The sequence below is a fragment of the Geotrypetes seraphini genome, chromosome 19, assembly GCF_902459505.1.
Source record: "Geotrypetes seraphini chromosome 19, aGeoSer1.1, whole genome shotgun sequence".
Lineage (NCBI taxonomy): Eukaryota > Metazoa > Chordata > Amphibia > Gymnophiona > Dermophiidae > Geotrypetes > Geotrypetes seraphini.
The window spans coordinates 3591562-3613361 of record NC_047102.1 but is presented as its reverse complement, the minus strand read 5'-3'; the positions used below and the strand labels follow the sequence as shown (position 1 = coordinate 3613361).

At 44.9% G+C, this 21800-nt stretch overlaps 1 protein-coding gene across 7 annotated transcripts in view; it reads left to right on the top strand.

Annotated features, from left to right (window-relative positions):
* ANO5 (anoctamin 5) overlaps positions 1 to 21800 on the top strand; it is a 74060-nt gene that overhangs the window by 13974 nt on the left and 38286 nt on the right. For 3 of the 7 annotated variants that reach the window (XM_033928032.1, XM_033928037.1, XM_033928033.1), the window contains exons 2-4: positions 7365 to 7409; positions 12358 to 12428; positions 19434 to 19478. The exons of 1 other annotated variant lie outside the window; for it this stretch is intronic. In XM_033928032.1, the coding sequence (XP_033783923.1) occupies positions 7365 to 7409; positions 12358 to 12428; positions 19434 to 19478 (161 nt within the window). The remainder of the gene's footprint in view (positions 1 to 7364; positions 7410 to 12357; positions 12429 to 19433; positions 19479 to 21800) is intronic. 3 more of the 7 variants (XM_033928036.1, XM_033928034.1, XM_033928038.1) reach the window with 3 other exon arrangements.

Sequence of the window (21800 nt, the reverse complement as noted above, 5' to 3'; positions counted from 1 at the left end):
AAAGACCAAGTAGCATCTTAACAGCACAGAAGTAAACTCCTGTGTGAGAGCCAGGAACATTGGTGAACAAAGCAGCCAGTGCCCTGAGGAAGGGGTGCCCACTTTCAGACATGGTGCCAACCTAGAGAGGAATCCTCATCTGATGAGTAAGCGATCCACGGGGGAATCGCCTCTAATCAAATATCCAGCCCATCCAATAGGTACCTTCAGATCTCCCTTAACTGCTCCCACATTCTCTCTCTCTCTCTCTCCCTCAGCCTGTTTCCCTCTTACACTCTCTCCCTGTCCTCCAGCTCAACATTTTCTCCCTAGCTCATTCTCCTAGTTTCTCTCCCTCATACATATCTTTGCACCCCCCCCATCCCAGCCACTCAAGCCCCATCCACTTCTATCACTGTGCCCTGTCTTCGTGGCTCTGCTCACAATTTGTTAATCACCTCATACATTAACCATGGGAAACTATCCCCGTGCCATTCTTTAAGGAGAGAGGGAAGAATCGGAGTATGAATGGGCCCAGCCACTGATCCTCAAGCCTTGCGTTGAAGAATGCTGATGTAGAGGGACTGAGGTTGAGATAGACACTAAAGAATGACAGTCTCTGGTATCCGGAACAGATATTATGATGTCATAATGCCTCATTCCACCAATGCGTAAGAGCCATCCTCAACAGTGATGTCACAATGGCTTGGCTCACATAAGAATCAGAGTATGAATGGGCCCAGCCACAGACCCTCAAGCCTTGCATTGAAGAATGCTGGTGAAAGACTGAGGTTGAGATAGATGATACTAAAGATGGTTTCCTACGGTTATCTGCGGGGATGGAGACAAATTCTGTCCCTGTGTCATTCTCCAGTCCAGAGACTTGAGCTATTCCACAAGTTTGAAGCACTTCTTCACGTTGCATAAACTCTGTGCTCTTCTGACCATCTCAAGAATAATCTGGGAGTCCTTCACCACATGGCAGAAACTAAGTGAGAGGTGTGTGGTGTCGGAAGAAAACAGAATTGCTACTCTGGAAGCAGCACTGGCTGAAAACCTGCAAAGAAGATGGGAGAGAGTGTGCACAGATGTAAGAGTTTAATGGGAGCTGATCACTGGTCCCAGGCCTTACAAAGAAGGATACTTTTTCCTTTGTGGAACGCGCTGCCAGCATTTCCTCAACAAAGCCTCCTCTGAGTTTGAGCAGATGCCCTCAAGGGACCCTCGGTCACAAGAGGGCATCCGCTCAAACTCAGAGGATGGAAATTTAATGGTGACACCAGAAAGTATTTCTTCATGGAAAGAGTGATGGATCACTGGAACAAGCTTCCAGTGCAGGTGATCGAAGCCACCAGCGTGCTTGACTTTAAGAATAAATGGGACATCCATGTGGGATCCCTACGGAGGTCGAGTCAAGGATCTAGGTCATTAGCACTCAGACTTAACGGGGTGGGTCAGTAGAGTGGGCAGACTCGATGGGCTATGGCCCTTTTCTGCCGTCATCTTTCTATGTTTCTAAAGCCATAGCTCTGGGGAAGCTGCCTGGCAGCGTATTCGTTTTCTTACAAGACTTCAGACTTTACCGGCTTGTACGTCCCAGCTTCCCTAATTCATAGCTAGGAGAAACCTCCTTGAAAGAGCAAACCACCAAACCAGCTGTAATTTGTAGGCAGGCTACTGAAAAAATGAAAGGCCTGTGTTTGCTGTATCTGGATCCCCTCACTAGAACACCCCACCTTCCACCCAAACTGCTTTTTTCCCCAGCTATCTGACCCAAAGTCCGATAATAAAGATGCTTCACAGAAGGAAAGAGAGACCATTTCTTGGGAATTTCAGCTGAAAAATGTCACCACGCCTAAAGGGAATGATGACTTCTTTAAATTGAGGCTTCGCAGAGTCACTTCGTAAACAGACCACTAGAAACCAAGAGACAGGTCATTGCTTTAGACACTGAAAAGGGAGCTTAAAAAGAAGACAGAGCAGTTGAAGCTGCTAGGAGAGGTCTATTTTAGCCTGCGGCATGGAATAATCACCACCCACTTGTGGGGTCATATCAAAAGAAACAGCTGCTGTGGCTCAGAGACAAACAGGGCGGAAACAAGACTTAGTCCCTTAATAGGTGTTTGTATCATAGCCCTGGAGAGAAGGATGTATCGAACATGGACACAAACTGAACACATACTTTTCCACAGCTGAAGGCCCTGCACCACTATTTATTAATTCAAATTTCTATACTGTTCTCCCAGGGGAGCTCCAACTCCAACCCTTTGCAGGGCCACATTTTGGATTTGTAGGTTCTTGGAGGGCCTCAGAAAAAATAGTTACTGTCTTATTAAAGAAATGAGGTAAAACTCTTTATAGTTTATAAATCTTTCCTTTTGGCTAAGTCTTAATAATAATATTGTCATGCATAGCTAAAGAGACGTATTTTAATTTTGTGATTATGATAAACATACCCAGGGCCTCAAAATAGTACCCGATGGGCCGCAGGTTTGAGACCACTGTTTTACATGAATGTATTCAAGCATTTTTCCCTATCTGTCCCATCGAGCTCGCAATCTATCTCATGTACCTGGGGCACTGGGGGGGATTAAGTGACTTGCCCAGGGTCACAAGGAGCAGTGTGGGATTTGAACCCACAACCTCAGGGTGCTGAGGCTGTAGCTTTAACCACTGCACTACACTCTCCCCTATATTAGCTTATAGAATCATCTTACTTTATCACAAGTAGGAAAAGAGCCTTCACAAAATTGCTTTCCAGTACAGTACACCTGGGGGGGGGTGTCTATTTATGAAGGTATAGCATATATTAACTAAGCATTATTAAACAGAGCCAGCAGCGTCCCGATAGGCAAATGTATCTTCTGTATCTCTGGCTATTGCTAGGACTTTCATGCATTTGTTATTTTATATTTGAATTCTTTTGTTGTGTCGTAAATGCAGTAGGGTAGCATGAGAATGAGATTAATACAGAATATCCCCTCCACACGATTACCAATTGGTCTGTCTGTTTCACACACCCTCGAAATGACGCGAGAAGGTACCTTGGTTTGAAAGTTCATCAGCAATGATTGCATTTATCTGTGACGTTATCTGCTCTGGACTTCTCGGGATAAAAGTGGGTAATAAAAGACTGAAATTGGAGTTCAATGTCTAGAGGCCGTATTGGCACCCTGTTATAGTTTAAAGTTGGCAGCATAAAAGCTTTGCTCAGACATCCCTTCTTCAAATGTGATCCATCTGGTCTCTGGACCTTGTGGTGTAAAAAAAAACCACACATTTTGTGCTGATGAAAACAGTTTCTAAGGGGCTCCTGCCCTGAAACCTCTGGTTCCTCATTTGCTTTCGGGGTGTGTAAATACCTTCTGAACGGGGCCCACTTCTTGGCATGGCTGGTTTTATTTGTCTTGCTGGGTCTGCTGGATCTGAATGCACTGTTTATTAACCGTTGGCAGATGTGGCATTACCCGGTCTTCTCTGATTTGCAGATGAAACCCTCTGGCAGCTGAATGGCGCTCTCTGTTTCTGGCAGAGGAAGGCAAACTTTCACTTGTTTTTTTGCCATTATCAATATTGTTTGCTCTTTCCTTGCTTTTAAAGATTTGTCGCTTTTCTCTACGAGGGTACTCTATTGTATCAGGAAATATTAATCCATGAAAGGATGACTTTAACAGAGTGTACACACACACACTAGGGGACATAGTAGATTTAAAACAAACCGGAGAACTCTGGAATTCATTGCCAGAGAATGTGCTGAAATCAGTTGGCTTAGCAGGGTTTAAAAAAAGGCTTGGATAATGTCCTAAAAGAGAAGTCCATAGTCCATTATCGAGATGGCTTGGGGAAAATCCCACTGCTTATTCCTAGGATAAGCAGCACAAAATCTGTTTTGCTACTTGGGATCTAGCTAGGTACTTATTCTTTTTATTTATTCAAAAACTTGATATACCGCCTGGAATCACAGCGGTCTCCAAAATTAGATCATTTGATGGTCTTGCAGAAGAGCCATGTGCATGGTGACTTTAGATCGATGTCCCACAAACTTTGTCGAGCCGTGGCACACTAAACATAGTGCCCGTGAAAGCTCTCTAGGCGGGCCCTGAGCCGCCAGCCGGGGGTGCCAGCAGGGAAGAGGCGCGGAGAGAAGGCGATTCGCCGGCGCCGGCTGATTGCCTACAGGACGTGCCTCTCACCGCGACAGTCAGCCGGGGCCGGTGCCTCTCCTCCTCCCCAGTGTGTCGCAGCACACCTGAAATCTCAGGAGGAGCGCTAGTGTGCTGCAGCCCACAGTTTGCGATACATTGCTTTATATGAAAATTGCCCGCAGTGAACAGGCGTGAGATAAATTTGCATATGCTGGAGACTAATGGGTCAGTATTTTGCTCCAGGAGTGGGGGTGCTGTGTATTGGATTTGGTATAAGACCTTCGTGCTTATCTCCCTTGAATGTTGAAGAATTAACGAGGAAGGGAATACAGTACTCCCCTGAAATTTGTGGGGGTTCCGTTCTAGGAACCCCCGCAAATTTCAAAATCCGCAAATGTGGTTTTTCGCCTGTCAAAAGGCAGGAGAGGGCAGCTGGAGTGCCGGTGGGTGAAGAAAATCACTCCCGGTCTGCTCCGACCGCCTCTTCCTGTAGTAAAGTTGGGGCTGCACCAATCAGGAGCTGCTTTGACACGTAGCTCCCGATTGGTGTAGTCCGACTTTACTACAAGGAAGAGGCGGTCGAAGAAAACCGCGATTGAGCGAGTCCACGATTCGTGAATTCACGGGGGAACACTGTACTGTAAATACTGATTAGATACGACATGAAATCCTCCAACTGGTTGCTTTCAGTGGCGAGTGGCAGAGTTATATCATTGCAGGGAGGAATCAATAAGTTGAAGGGCCCCATCACTCTTTATCAGCCATTATCTGTTCCTGGTAGTCCAACGTAATAACATGTGCTACGGTGTCAGCACATGATAACACCCTAGGGCTTTAGCGAATATTCGTATTTAATTCGATTTGATCCTGAAAACATTATTTGCAGCTGGTCGAATAGTGATTTAAATTCAAATCCAAATAATCCGGGCTTTACTCTGATAAATCCAACTGAAATAATCGCTTGATCTCTGATTTCACGGTGCCTCTTTTATTATTTGTTATATTAAATCTCGGTGTTCATTCATATTCAGGCAAATAATATTTGTAATTATTCATAGTCAACTGACTAGTAGAATATCCTACTGCGTGTAGCTCTAGCCGTAACGCATGTCATAGCGTTGGGCTGAAGAAAAACTCTCTCAGGCTAGACTTGACAAGAATTAAATCTTACACTTTCAATGCTTTTTATTGTGTTAAGGACCCAACAAACGAACATTGATTGGAGAGTAAAACATTGACAAATACTTGGCACTTCCTGGGCCCTCCTACGATACCTTTGAACAAGGTTTGAAATGTTTCTCCACGTGAATCTTTTAACTGCTGGGAAAAAAAAGATTTTCTTTTTCTCACTTAGGGGTCCTTTTTTTAAGGTGCGCTAACAATTAGCTTGCGCTAAATGCTAAGGCGCCCACAGAATAGAATGGATGTCGTAGCATTTAGCAAGCGCGAATATTTAGCGTGTGCTAAATCGGTAAGTGCACCTTAATAAAAGGACCCCTTGGCCAGGAGAGTTTCAGGTTTATTTAAAATTTGATATACCGTCTATTAGAAAGCCTGAGTGGTTTATAGTAAAATTAAGATTGATATAAAATAAAAAAAAAATAGAGATTAATACGGAAAATGATAAATCCATAACTTGATACAAAAGGAGTAACTGGGAGGAAATACAATGATTTCTTTAGCACAGAGAGGGGCAAAGGGAAACACAAAGGGGGAGAAACTGTGCCTTTCGCCTACGCACAAGATACTTATGCCTACTGTATCATTTCCTCTACCATAATCTCCCCAACCCTGTAATGTTCTGTCTAAATTAGATTGTAAGCTCTTCTGAGCAGGGACTTGTCCATTGTAAGTTAAAATGTACAGCGCTGCGTACGCCTTTTCAGCGCTATAGAAATAATAAATAGTAGTAGTTAAGCCCTTCTGTGCAAGCCCAGTATAGTTCCCAATCATGAGAGTTCTGGAGTATTGTTTTTTATCTTTTTTTTTTTTTATGATATGGATGCAGCTGTTGTGCGTCTGTTGTGTATGTGTGTGTCCCGCGACTAATAGCTACATTCTTACCGTAGGCACAACAGATGCACAAAGAGCTGCCGGCAGCTCCAGACCTGCTGGAAAATTTTGCCCAGTAAGAGGTGGACGTTCCCTTCTAGGCACTACAGTTCAGGACAGAAAGAGCAGGGATTTTGTTTTACGGGCACAGATGTGTGCGGCGCAGTGGTTAAAGCTATAGCCTCAGCACCCTGGGGTTATGGGTTCAAACCCACGCTGCTCCTTGTGACCCTGGGCAAGTCACTTAATCCCCCCCCCCCCCATTTCCCCAGGTACATTAGCTAAATTGTGAGCCCACTAGGACAGAAAGGGAAAAATGCTTGAGTACCTGAGTAAATTGTTGTAAACCGTTTTGAGCTCCCTTGGGAGAACGGTATAGAAAATTGTGCTGGGACTGACCCTTCCGATGCTGCAAGGAAACCTTTTGTGCATTGGGGGTCCGAGTTTTATGCGATGTGGTTAACTTAGGAGGTTAAGTGCTGAATATCAGCACTTAACTGCATAAGTCAGGACTCCGGTGTCAGGTCAAAAGCGCGCCGGGACAAAGGCGCGCCCAGACAATTGAGTGCAGCGCGCGCCGCCGCGCCGCTCTAAATTACTGTTTTTAGCGCTCCGACGGGGGGGGGGCGCCGCGCCGCGGGGGCGTTGTGGGGGGTTGTAACCCCACACATTTTACTGAAAACTTAACTTTTTCCCTGTTTTTAGGGAAAAAGTTCAGTTTACAGTAAAATGTGGAGGGTTACAACCCCCCAAACCCCCCATAACGCCGGCGCGATGTCTATTAAGTAAACTGGGGGGGGGGTTCCCCAACAAAACCCCCTGTCGGAGCCCCTAAAAACTGTAATTTAGAGTGGCGCGGCGGCGCGCGCTGCGCTCAATTGTCGGCACGCGCTTTTGTCTTTCACGCCGTTGTCTATGAACCGAGGACTCCACCCCCCCAGACCACCCACAAAACAGCCGGCTATGGTTTTAGCAGTGATTGCCGACATTTAGCGACACTAATCAGTAAAGTGCGGCTGAATCTCGGCGTATAACCCGCACGAGTGATTTTACCAGTCTGACGCTTCTCCTGCCCAGATAGATTGCTTTGAATATCAACCCATCTGTACGCAGAGACTAGTGTCTTAGTGATGAAAGGCCAGGTGACTTTTTTTTCTGATTCTTAACTCCATGTTTTTTCCCCTAAAGATGATATTGCAGTTCTCACCGACTTCAGGCACTCCAGATCTGCAGGTACAGTAGTAGCCATCTCTCTCCGTGTTCTGTGCGTCTCACTTGTCTGTCTCGGGGGGAGCGGTGTGCTTTATCTGTTCCAGATCGACATATAATCAAACCATTTTACCATGCTAGAGATGCTGCATTTTCCCCACGGACTGATTGCTAGGATTCCTGTGACCTGCTACTCAGGAAAATGTGTCATTTCTCTGGGTTGGCGTGAAGAAGGGCTCTGGTGCTGATCCAGTTCCAACGCCTGGGTCTGGGAAGCTGTTTCCTCTCAAGCATCTCTCTCTCTCTTTCTGCTAGGGCTCTTCCTTTTCTTGCTACCTGGGATCCTCCTTTCCTAAAAATTACAGATATCTGCTTAACCTCTCAATCCCAAGTGCCTTTCTTAGGGTTGCCAGATTTTACGATTGTAAAATCCAGACACTCTAGACCCGCCCCCCAGGCCTGCCATCTCCGCCCCAGTCATGCCCTAGCTCCACCCCCCCCACTGCCTCCTTTGGTTGGTCCAGGTTTTGAAAAGCCATCCGGACCCCCAGACATCCTCAAAAGGAGGACATATCCGGGAAAATCCGTATGTCTGGTAACCCTAGCCTTTCTCCTCTTGAGAGAAATGGTGTGGCCGTGTTCACTTTTCAAAGTAATATATAGGAATAAAACAAAGGAAATAAGGGAATACCTTTTTTTACTGGACTAACTCAATGCAATTTTAAGATGAGCTTTCGAAGGTAACCCTTCTTCTCCAGATCAGAAATAAGCAAATGCTGACAAATATCGTTATAAATCAGAAACTCATTAAGCATTTCAGCGATAGTTTCACAGGAAGCGGGAGGGGTGGGTTTCTCTTTCTCCTTTTTTTTTTCACCTACTTCCTAGGTTGGAGTTTATCTGGCTTCTCTGAATTACTCCCCAGCCCTTAGTGGAAGTACAGAAGCTTCCAATAAACAATTGCAAAATTACCTTTCCCAAATCCTGCTTACAGCTTTAATTCTCCTGGGTGGAGGTAGGGGAGTCTCCAGCCTTCACTCTGTTCCCCTCCCTCTGCTTTGAAGGGACATATCCTACTTTCCTCAATAGGTCCTAAGGGCTGGTATTAAACCTCCCAGCAGATTCTGCCTCTCCATGTACTGCTGTAGGCCAAGGAAAAATCCCTTCCAGTCCAGGGGATTCCACTCCGGGTGTCTCTTCCACCCTGAGTTCTAAACCCCTTCTGAAGCTCCTTAGGTTAATCCAGTGGGAAGAGGAGGGGGAAGTCAGAGCCTTAATCACCACATTGTAGACTGGTTCCCTCCCAGAGAGTGATCTGGGGAAATGAGATAAGCAAGAGGAAGGAGAGGACTTATAGGCTCTCTGGCCTTTTTCTCTGCTCCTAAAGAGGAGTGGCCTGATTTTTCTGAAATAGGCCAGTTTCAGAAAGAGATTTCCCAGTGGGTCATTTTAACTTTACTGTAACTAAGCCTGTTCATCAGATTAGAAGTTTACATTAAACCAGTTTCTTTTCCGTCAGTCTCTTGTGACTTCCAAAATATTGTACTTAAGAAATGTCTCCGTTCGGAGATGCTTTTCATCTGGTAAGGTGACAGCCCAGTGGACATTAACCAGAGTGTGATGCAGGGCTCTTGAGCAGACAGTGCCAGAGGGATATTGTAGTGACGTCAGCTCCTTAAAAGAATCATACTGGGTCCTAATGCATTTTTCCTTGCAAGAGATGCACAAAAAACCTTGTTTCTGGCTTGAAAATGCTATACTCTTGAAGGGTTCAGGCTTCCAAAATTAGATTTATCACTGGACACCTGCCCTGTTTAAGGATGTTTCCCCGAAGTCATAGCAGAGTGTTAAGAAGGAACAAAATAGCTCTTTCTTCAAGGCACTACAGAAGATCTTGCTTTTAAACGCGACTGATTTCCCCGTTGACTCTGACATACAGTGACCGTGTTGCTCCCGGAGCATTTTTGGTGCATTTGTATGAGCTCACAAGATGATGCCTGTGGGGGTTAAAAGCCAAATAATATGATGAAAGAAATTATTCATAAAGAACATAAGAATAGCCTTGGTGGGTCAGAGCAAAGGTCCATTAAGCCCGGTGGCCAAAACCCAAAGAATAGCAATATTCCATGCTACTGATCCAGGGCAAGCAGTGGCTTCCCCCTTTTCTTTCTCAATAACAGACTACGGACTTTTCCTCCAGGAACTTGTCCAAACCTTTCTTAAAACCGGCTACGCTCTCCGCTCTTACCACAGCCTCTGGCAATGCGTTCCAGAGCTTAACTTTTTTTCTGAGTGGATAAAATATTTCCTCCTGTTGGTTTTAAAAGTATTTCCCTTCATAACTTCATAAAATAGCCCAAATGACTTCTATGAGGTAAAGTGGGGGGGAAGGAGAAAAGCACTGGAATCCTGTCAAATGGCCCAGTACTGAAACTGCACCATCTCTAGCATAGGGAGTGCAGTCTGTTATCTCTTGATTATCATCAATCATCAATCCAATGGATCATTGTGATTGATTTTCTCTTCTGTGTTTGGAAACATCGGTTCCTTTGCAAATCAAATGTACAAAGTGCAGGATTGCCTGAGGGTCTCGGGGGCCCTGGATTTGTTATGATTTGAGAGCAAAGGGAAGTGATGGTGTGACGTCTTCTTGTCCTTTCACTGTTTATTTGTAGTGTTATCTGTTGTTCTTACATAGTTACAGTTTCTCCATAAACACATCTCTGCCTCTGTTACACTTTGTGGTGTGTGTGCCAGCTCTCTAGCAGATCCTGTGGGCGGGTTGGGTGATTTTCTGGTTTCCTGGGGCAACACATTTTTTTAGAGATGCTTAATAGGACTTACAAAAAAATAAAAAATGTTATCTGACCGTTTGACTCGTACAAGAAGATTGCTGTGAGTTAGCAAAAGTTCAGCCCACGAGACAAGGATGTTTTAAATAGAGTCTGACATCTTCAGAGCAAGTACAGATGAAAAACTGTACAACCGAGGTCTTCAGTCCTAGGAGGTTCTGCAAACTTGGCTGGTTCAAAAGATACTTAAGGCAACAGATTCGCCTTTAGCCTTCCAGAAGCTGCTTCTTTACCGGGTGCCGGTACAGTGACAGCACTCTTAAAAGTGCATCTTGTGGCAAGTGTTTTGACTGTGGTTAATGAAAAAATTATAAAATGGTCTATTTTTTTTTTTTTATTGTGGGAGTAGTAAGAGCACACTTCGTGAATACATGTATCATAGCCCCCCATCGGCAGTACGAGAGATGTCCAATCTAACCTGCCGCCAAGAAACACCCCCCAGCACCCCCTTGGCAGGGGATAGATGCCCAATCTCTCCCACCACAAACTGACACCTCCCTGGTAAGGTCTCTCGCTGCCACACAACACCCCCCATGCCTTTGATGACCCCCACCCTCTCCCCCCTTACCTTAGTTTCAGACGGCTGGCCAGAGGGATGCCCCATCTCTTCAAAATGGGATGCACCAGGGAGGGGCCTGAGGCTCTGATTGGCCCAAGTTGTTTAAGGCACCTCCTATGAGAGGGTGTTTTGCATCTGGGCCAATCAGAGCCTTTGGCCCCTACCCGGTGCATCTGGGGAGGGGCCTGAGGCTCTGATTGGCCCAAGTTGTTTAAGGCACCTCCTATGAGAGGGTGTTTTGCATCTGGGCCAATCAGAGCCTTTGGCCCCTTCCCGGTGCATCTGGGGAGGGGATTGAGGCTCTGATTGGCCTAGGTTGTTTAAGGCCTCTCCTATGGGCCTTTCCTCAGCAGTGGGAGAGAAGCCTATGCTCTCCCACCACCACGCAACCACCCCCCCCCCATGCTTTCGACAAAGCCCACCCTCTTTCCCTTTCCTTACTTTAGATGGCTGGCCAGAGTGATGCCTACTCTCAGCAGCCAGCTGGCCCACCTCTTCAAAATGGTGGGCCTTCCCCTCCCCTGTGCATTCTGGGATGCACCAGGAAGGGGCCTGAGGCTCTAATTGGCCCTCCTGTGGGAGGGGCCTTAAAAACCTGGGCCAGAGCCTCAGGCCCCTCCCCAATGCATCCCAGGATGCACCGGGTAGGGGAAGGCCTGCCATTATGAAGAGGCAGACCAGCTGGCCGAATGGAGTAGGCATCTTCTGGCCAGCCATCTAAAATAAGGTAAGGGAGAGAGGGTGGGGGTCGTTGAAGGCATGGGGGCGGGATGTTGCATGGCGGCAGGAGAGTGTGGGCATCTCTCCTGCTGCTGAGAGGGTTGAGGGGGGGGGTGTTGGTTGCTGGTGGGAGAGATTGGACATCTCTCCTGCTCTTGTTGGTTTTTTTGCATTTATTCTGTGCATGTGCCCATCACTATCACCAGCGATGGGCACATGCAAATTTAGCGAGTCTTCGCTACACTCCACCAACCTCATTTGGATGAGCATTTTTGGGAGAATGACTCACTTTTTAAAAATCGCTACTATAACGGATGCAATAGCAGCCTGTCAGTTTTTGGAGCGTTTTTTTGAGAATCTAGCCCTAAGCGGAGGAATTCATGGATTAGCGCAGGATTGCTGCAGCGCACAGTATTTGACTTTTCAAAAATACATTTTTTTTTGTTTTGGCTGGTGAAGGAGGCGTTGAAATATCTGTAGGCACCCTTTTACTTGGTTGATTTTCAGAATCTGGGGTGGAGGAGGAAAAACACCCTAAGACTTTGCTCCTGCCAGCGTAGTTTTTAGAAGTGACCATTGTAGGCGTTTCTTTGATTTTTGTGTATGTTTTTCACTAATAAGATAATTAGTGCTTGGTGTAAGGAGGCAAGTGTGAGAATGCCAGTAATATTATAACCTGTGTCTTCAGGGGATCTCCATTAACTAGAATTCAAGTCTCGCTCTCTGCTGGCTTGCCGATGCATTTTCCCACTTCTCCAGTCTGGTCATTTTCTAATAAATCTCTTTTCTCATAGACAGATTATTGTGTTTGATATCTGATATGACCATTTTGCTCTTCTAGGGGAAGACAGCAATGGACCCCTCTTTGAAAATAATTCCAATGCTGATTCAGAGCTTCCAGGGAACTCTGAGGTAAGAAATGAGCTGAGTCATGCGATTTCACCAGTACTTCAGGGATCCACGGGGTGCTCAGTGGTGTGAAACAGAGAAGAATGGATTGCAGTGGTGTGGCGAGGGTGAGAGGTGCCCGGGGCACTGGCGCCCCCCCTCCCGCCGTCTTTTCCGCCCTCCCCCACTTCCGCACGCTCGCGCCAGGAACGTTACAGAGGTATGGAGGAAGGGAAGCGGTGTGCACGTGCGGAGCTGGGGGTGCAGGAAGGAGGACAGGTGCCTACGCCCTCACCAAGATGGCACCTAGGGCGGACCACCACCCCCGCCCCCTCGTTACTACGCCACTGATGGATTGTAAATGTTTATAAGACACTGGTGAGATCGCAGTTGCTCTACGCAGCCCGCACAAGCGACCAGGCATTTGGAGGTGCAGATCTCCCGTAAGAGCCATGGAAGACGCATGTTGCTTCTGAACAACAAGGCCAACTAAAGGGTTAAATAACTATATGCATCTGAGCCAGTGCAAAAGCTGATGGGGGAATTTCTCCCCAAATATATGTGTATTTCATTGTAAAATGGGAGATACACATAGAAACATAGAAAGTGACGGCAGATAAGGGCCAAGGCCCATCAAGTCTACCCACACCAATGACCCTCCCCTCCCCTACACTTGCAGCTCTTTGACCTGTTCGGCCTTCTCAACCCCCAACCCCCCTTGACGTGTCCACATGGTGTGGATCTCCACGTAAATATTAACAAATTTAAGTATATATAATGATGTTTCCTGTATCTATTTAAAACTTGTACATATCACGTTCTCAGTCTTTGAGGCATCACACACACATGAATGTTGCTGTTTCCACTTTGAGGGTTTTCTCCTATATGTCTAGATACCCCGCACAAATAGGGGCAATATGTTAAAAAAAAAATGCACTGCTTTATTATTTCCAACTTTATGTAGAGATTCGCAGAGAAATTCTAAAACCGGCGCCTGTCATGCGATTTGCATAGATTTTCATCATTGTTTGTGGAACCTCTGGGGACTGACCTCCCCCCCATGATTTTAATGGAGAAGGCCACCTAGATTTGATCTTGCAGTGAGATAGTCAGGACAGAAGATGCTCCCAGTTCTTACCAGGCTTGTATACTGTGCAATTTTTTGCATGTAGCATATGGTGGATAGGGAAAGGGACATGGTGGATTTGGAGGAAGGAGTGGCCTATTGCTTAGAGCTATAGCCTCCGCACGCTGAGGTTTTGGGCTCAACTCCCACACTACTCCTTGTGACCCTGGTATAGTCACTCAATCCTCCATTGTCCCAGGTACGTTAGATAAATTGTGAGCCCACCGGGACAGAGAGGGGAAAAAGCTTCAGTACCTGATTATAAACCGCTTAGATAGCTGGATAGGCGGTATATAAATGCCTAAATAAATAAGCCTGGGGCTGTGTGATATGGTAAAGGCCTCATCCAAACAATAAGGAAAATGATTTTGCTAAATTATTTATAACCTTGTTTCTTTCTTGAGCATCTGTTGAAGGAAATGACAAAACGGCAAACATTTATTATTGTCATTAGATTTTGACAGTGGTTTTGCGCTTCCCACGACATGAGCGTTGTCGGGGCTAATCCCAGCATCTTTTCATTCAGTTACTGCACAGAAAAAGCGTTTACAGTCCAGTAAGGGCCAGATTCTAGAAACGGTGCAGGCGTCGTACCGTCACCTAACTTACCCCCTTTTACGGAACCGCACTAGCGTTTTTAGTGCTGTCCGCGGCGGTAACAGCTTCGACGCTTATGAAATTCTATGAGCGTTTGTGCTGTTACCGCCGTGGCCGGCACTAAAAACCACACTATGGTTTTGTAAAAGTGGGGTGGGGGGGTTAATTGCTTTAATTGGTTTTAATTGGCATGGTAATTAAACTGATTAAAAACTCATTTAAAAAAATGTAACCAGTAGATGCCTACAAAGGTAGGTGTCTAACAGCGCCCACAGTCAAAGGGGGTGTGGTTAGGGGGCGGAGTTAACCGTAGGCGCTATATTACGCGATTCTCAAAAGAACTTAGGCGTATGCAATGTAGACCAGTGAAACCCTACATTTCAGGCACCTAAGTTTTGTGGTAAGCGCCATTAGCCGTGATTCTTTAAATGGCGCCTAAGCGTGATTGACGTTCAGCTGGCACCGTCTTCGTAAGCGACTGCCGGTTTAGGTGCAGTGAATTAACACTGAATGTGCGATAAGTTACCCTGTGCTAACTGCTGGGTGTGGTCTGCACCCATGCCTCACCCCGGAAAAGGGGGTTCAAGTGAGCACATGGATTTCCACATTGCATTAATTCAAATGTGCCTTTTTCTGGAATTTTACCATTAAATAGCAATGAAGGCTTCATTAATTGTATTTTGATCTGAAAATATATTGAAAGCAGTGCTGTGTAGCTGTGGATAATGGGTGTTAAAACAGTCTACGTAGTTTCGGCCAGTTCGTGGGATGGATTTCTGGTTCCCGCCCCTGTGCGTTTTATGATCCACTGTCGGAAACTCTTCTCTGAGTTCTCGCTTGGTATTGAATTGGAAGTAAGATGAATTAAACTTAATTTGCTGAACTGCCCCTAAAGCAAAAAGCTCTATGCCACATTATGTTCATAATTCATCTTTAAGCGTTTCTCATCCTCAAGGTCTAATTTATATTACTGCAGGAACGAAGCGTTTCTGTACAGTAGAGATTAATAATTACATTCACCTTGAAAATATAGGGTATATTATGCTGGGTGAGAAAATAAATTAAAGCCACTTCTGTTAAAAACTAAAACAAAGAAATAAATTTAACTTTCTGGATTTTTGAAGCCAACAGTGAGAAAAACTGGCGAGTGCCTCTTTCATTCAGGACCCTGAAACTATATACAGGCAGCCCCCGCGTTACAGACGACCGACTTAAGTACGACTCATACTTAAGAACGCAGTTGCTGCTTCATTTGATTTCCAGTGGCATAGACGGAGTAATGCTTGGCCACATTAAGAGCAGTACCTCAGAGGGAGCCCTGGTAGGGGCAGTTGGCCCTTTTGTCATTTGGGAACAAGAACCTTAAAATCTACAAGTTCTGAGTTACATAATAGCACAGTCTGTAGAACTAAAAATAGTCTAGATCAGTGTTCTTCAACCACCGGTCCATGGACCAGTGCCGGTCCACAAAAATTTCCTGCCGGTCCACAGGGCCAGCACGTGCATCAAGCCCAAAACAGTGTTCTTTAACCGCCAGTGCACGGTGCGATCGATGCGGCGTTATCTTCGAGCCAGCTCCCTCTTCCTCACTGATTCAATGCACAAAGCCACGGGCAGTGGCTCCTACGGGCATCCTGCGCCTGAACCGGAAGCCTTCTCTCTGACGTCACAACGTCAAAGGGAAGGCTTCCAGATGAGGCACGGGACGTGCAAGGTGCAATTAGTACTATTATGGGGGCAGGGTCTGGGGTGGACATTGGGTAGAGATAGGCGGGGTCTGGCCCATGACTTAGCCCCGTGTTCTTCAACAGCCAGTCCACGGACCGATGCCGGTCCACAGAATAATTTTTTTTATTTCTGCTGGTCCATAGGTGTAAAAAGGTTGAAAAACACTGGTCTAGGGCCTGCAAATAACGAGATGAAACAGTATCCTTTTAACCCTTGAGAGTCCAATGTTATCCAAATGCTTTTACTTTATTGCACTGGACAGTAAAGAGCGCATCTCCAGTGCCTTGGCTCATCATATATTGATCAGCCTCCTGATGTTTTATATTTAAACCCTGAGCTCATTCATGCTGTTAAAAAAGCTGCAACGCAGTGCAGCGCAAATCTCTACTGTACTGAATTCTCCACCACTGGAAATTAGGAGGCTTAAACGATGACAGCAAGATTTTGGGAAAAGCGGGAAGATGGAGGAGGGGTGGAGGAAAATGTTTGGTGGAGAGGAAAAAGCTAATCGAGAAAGAACGGCCTGATTTTCCAAAAAAAAGCTGTTCTCCTAATTTCAGTGCCCAATTTTTTTCATAGAGCGTCTAGGTAGGAACTGAGACGTCCAGGTGGAGATGTTCGTAGTCCATTGACGGTTAGGCAAAAGATTTTTGAAGTAATTGCCAGCATGGCAAAGCCATTTTAGAAAGAAAAATTTTGGAAAAAATGAGTGGCATCCCCCAGGGCTGTGGAAATGTAGACACCTGCAAATAAACATGCAATACACATGCAGCATACAGGAGATTTACCACCCTTCCCCATGTACATACATGTCAGATTTCACAAACTACATTCTTAGAAGGAGTTGGTTGAAGAGCTGATAGAAATAAATTTGTTTTCAAATTTTAAGGTACTGGTAGTGAGGTACGCACAACCAGTGGCGTAATTCTAATTGAATTAAAGTTTAATTCTAATTTGATTAAATTGCGTTTCACTCATATCATTGCTCAGTAACTTTTCCAACTGAAGCATTTCCTGAAGTCGCATGCGGCTGGATGGCTGCCTGAAACTTCTCCTCTGCTCTGACGCAACTTCCTGTTTCCGGTTGCGTTAGAGGAGACGTTTCAGGCAGCCATCCAGCCGCACGCGACTTCAGGAAATGCTCCGGCCGCTTGTTAAGAGGAAAATCGCCAGCGAAGGTAAAGGGAAGGGAGGGAGGGAGATGCTCGGACCGCGCGATCGGATTTTAAGCATTTTGCGCGCGTTCCCTCAATTAACTGTGGGGACAAGGCCATTCACCACTCCACGGGGCGGTGAATGGCCTTGTCCCCATACCCGCAGCAACCAGGTTTTTTTTTTCGGCCCCGTTTCGGCGGGTTACCCGTGGCTAGCCGCGGGTAACAGTCACCGTGTCATTCTCTATATCGGACTATAGCAGATTTAACGGTATGATATTCTAGGTTATTAATAGTAGGAGACTTTAATGTTCAGATTGACATGGTAGATGAATATAGAACTAGATTATTATTATTATTATTAGCCGATTTAAAATTGAAACAATGGGTTAATGTGGCACTGATAATTTGGTGAGGACAGAGACTGAACCTCTTTCGTGGAGTGATCATTATAATGTTGGGTGTCCTTAAAAACAGCCTATGGGAACCACTGTTTGCAATGAGAGGCACTCCAATTTCAATATTGCAAATATTACTAATGCCGCTTTCATTCAACATTTAATTTTATTATACTAAAGTTCAAATTCATGACTAAATAATTAATTTCTTTAATAAATATAAATAAATGATCATAAAGTGCTCCGTGCCACGATAGATTGGGAACCATCATGGCACTTTATTGTTCCCTTCCTTCCGTAAGATATTATGTGCAGTGGTTTGAACTTTGCTCAAAAATCGCTGTTAATAAAGTTAATATAGTTCTTATATGAATCACATCAGATGTATGTTTAAAGCTCTACTTATCTTGTTGTTATTGCATTCCTATCCAGCGTTTTGCTATCATGTACCATAAACCGCATTGAACTAATCCAGTGTCAAATTAAAATAATCATGTTTGCAATCCTTTTGAGAGCCGAAAGATACAATCGTGTCACACACTCTGCCGTAATCTGCCCACTGGTTACCAATTACATACAAACTGACGTACAAAATCCATCTTCTAGTTTCCAAAATTAGACAAGAGTGGACGGACCCCAGTATTCTTAGATTGATTATTTATTCCATATGCCCCTTCCAGGAATCTTCTGGTCATACCATCTCTTTGCCATATCATCTACGACACAATTTGCCACACCATCTTCTCCATGATTCCACCAACTCTTCCATCATTCTTGCGCCTAGAACCATCTTTAGCCAAATTCAAGGCAGCCCTCAAAACCTTCCTGTTTAAAGTTGCCTATTGCATTACCACCCCCTAACCTTGAAGACAGCCCTGTCTCTAGGCTAAAGTCATGTCCTCTACGGCCCCCATCGCCTAGGTAGATAAACCTACTTGCTTCCCTTCCCTTTTTTTCCGTTACTCTTTCCTATCAAATATTGTAGTTCCTCCCATTCTCTTTTGCCCTTTACGTACTTTCTACTCTATTTTCTTCATTTCTTCCTTATCTCCTCCCTTCTATCTACATGAATTGTTTTAATTGTTTGCCACTTAGACACTATGATGCACGGTATATAATAAACTTGAAGCCATGTGAGGAACGTATTAGTCTGAGCTAAAGTTCTCAGATCTTTCAAAGAGAAAAGATTAATGGGGGGGGGGTGAGTTATCAAGGGGAGCTATTATTAAGACTTATTTTACCATAGGTCTAATGTCTCTAGAAATCAAAATCACTGCATTGTGTAATAAAAGTGAGCCAAGTATAATAATAACTTTATTTTTGTATACCGCCATACCCAGGGAGTTCTAGGCAGTTCACATCAATTAATCAGGTTTACAAGCAACAAAGTCATTAAGTTAAGCATGAAAGGAATATAAAACTCCTAGGAGTTAACAGGTTGGTAATGAACAATAAGAAGGAGTAAGAGGAGAGTTCAGATCATTGGTGAATGGGGTGAGAGAAGTGGAAGAAAGGGATTAGGGGGCCTGTCTGTGGAATAAGTGAGTTTTGACAATGAAGCCACTGTGACATCACAATGAAGCCACTGTGACATCACAGATGAGGTTGGCTCTTAGGCATTGGTGGAATGAGGCATTGTGACCTCACTGATGAGGTTGGCTCTTATTGTTGGAATGAGGCATTATGACATCACAACCCTTCACACTAAGGGGGAACGTGGTCAATGTGGGCTACTGTTACCACTAACTTAAACTATTTTAACACAGCAATGACACCTAGTTACTAATAACTAGATTTAACAGTAAAATAACATCTTAACAGTAGCCTGCGTTGATAGCAACCTTCCTTAATTCCATCTGCTACTTTAAAAGGCTCCGACATTGCTTCCTAATTCTGTGGCTGAGATAACATTTTTTTTTTTCCTTAATTTGTTTTCTTGTCTGCCAAATTAATCTATTTCATTTGTAAACCACCTGCACATATTACCACTAACTGCACTGTATCTTTTCCATGATACCACTGGCAGGGCTTAAGCAGCACGGAAAGCACCTTTCTCATCTCCAACCAGAGGGTAAGCTCTATGTGGTAGGCGGAGACATGGCCTGCATGAGTTTTGGGTGGCGTTGTTGCATGCCAGACACTTCCAGTTCCCGTTGCCTTGCAACCAGAAATCTATTTATTTGACTAGTGATCTGCAAACACATAGTAACTTGTGTTTTACATGAAATTTAGTTCCTTTGCCTAAGGGCTGTTCCTGGGCAAAATGAGGGCCCTGGCCAGCCACCAGAGCAGAGCACCAGCAGGTCCTTCTTCAGAAAACATAATGTTGATTTTTATACAATGTAATATCATTTTTTTCTGTAAATAATAATGTTTGCAGATCAGTGCTACCCTTTCCAAGCATTGGTTTCAGAACAGACCTTATTATTTGCTTTCACTGCAAAATAAAACATTCATTTCCAGAAGGAACATTTCATGGTGTGGCGCCGGAATGAATATATCTGGACTGCAAGGTGGAACTGGAATATTGGTCGTGTTTAGTTTTACTTTGGTGCTAACTTGTGTTTGCTGTCTGGTGCTTTGTGTTACTAACATGGTGTCAGAATCTGTAGTCTTTGGGACAGGAAGCCAGCATAGTACTGTGGATAATATGTCCTTGTATTCCCATGAGCGAGCTGAGGTTAACAGAATTGCCCCCTTTAAGTACCTGCCGTGCTTCTTGCAAAAATGGAAACCCATGATTTAATGTTACAAATATGCAAGGCTGACCCAAGGGCTTCCGAGACTCTGGACGTACCTTCAGCCATGCCCTCAGCCCAAGGTGGCTCAACGCACTCCCCCCACCTCACTCCCACCCAGCATCTCCCCAACCCCCTTCCCCCCTTGGTATCTAGCATCTCTCTCCTTCCCTACTTTATCCCCCTTGGTATCCAACCTTTCTCTTTTTCCATACTCTTATGTTCAGCATCTCCCCTTCTCTCTCCTCCCCAAGGTTATCAGCGGCTTCTCTCCCCTTCTTTATCCCTTCGGGGGGTCTGCGATGATGCAGCAGTCAACATGCCTATGTAAGACATTGTGCTTGATGTGGGTCCACTCAAGCTCAAGAACCAAAAAATTCTGAGGGGTTGCAGTACCTTCTATGGGCATGCTGACCATTCTCCAATCTGTGGTGCACTAGCCAGATGAAGTTGGGCTGGCCCAGCAAATATATCATCTTTAAAAATTGATTCTTGTGTAGTCTGTATGTGAAAAGAAGGTAATGAGACCCTTAGGCTGTTCTTCTATAAATGTATAGCACATGGGAACTGAACCTAGGCTGCATTTTCAGGCGTTTCCATTTCACTGCAGTGTTCTCTCTTGTGAGCTGAAACCAGTTCAATTTCATGTATATTTATTTTCTGCTTGAGAACGTTTACACATTTTAATGCCTTGTAACTTAAAAAATAAGGTTCCATCCTAATAAATAGTTTGATAAGGCACCGTAGCACTTTCTAGGAGAAGAAACTGGCCGCCATCATTGCAGGAGAGACTCATACTCAAGCTTTGACTGATTCTATTGACACCTTCAGCAGCTTCCTAAATACAAGATTTGGCCCTCGATTCACTTGAAGGCTGGGCCGGGCCAATATCATCTCAGAATTTGCTAAAACAGTAACTTACTGTAATGATTGTACAGTGCAGTTGTTCCAGCAGTGGCAAGAGAGCCCTGTGGTCTATGGTTCCCTGTCTGAAAGGAATCATTTTAGGACAGTGGCCTTCACGGCTGGTAGGTTTTACCAGATTTTAGTCCATCCAGTCACGCTATGTTCTGCCCCTCCTCCCCAAAAGTCTTTTCAAGCTCAGAGCTGCATTTGAAAGGCCTCCAAGCGTGCACAGCTGTGGTGTGATGACATCAAACACATGCGTGCTTGAGTATGACATCACTGCATTGCATCCCGTGCATAAGCGGATGCCTTCCTGACGTGGCCCCAAGCTCGAAGCTTTTCAAATCCCAGGCAAAGTGCCAGGTTTTGAAAAGCCTTCCAGATGCCTGGACAGTCCTCTAAAAAGAGGGGTCTGGGTATATCTGGAGATCAGGTAACCCGAGGGGGCTGGCCTCCTGTTTCCAGGGTGAAGGCCTTGTAGAAATTAGAATAGCGTTTTGTTTTACTGGATCAGTGACAAGATCGCTCTGGAAAAATGGTGTAATAGTAGTCATTGTGCATTGCAAATGGGTGTACAGGTCATGGAGTTATATTACTTGTGCAAAGATGAAGTCTATAGACACAATATATAGATATATTAGGCTAATATCAATTTTCACTTCTTTCTCTTCTACCAGTTAGTTTTAGCATCAATTTGGTTGGAATTTGTTCAACAGGGCACCTAGAATGGGTGCATAGGGAGGGGAATG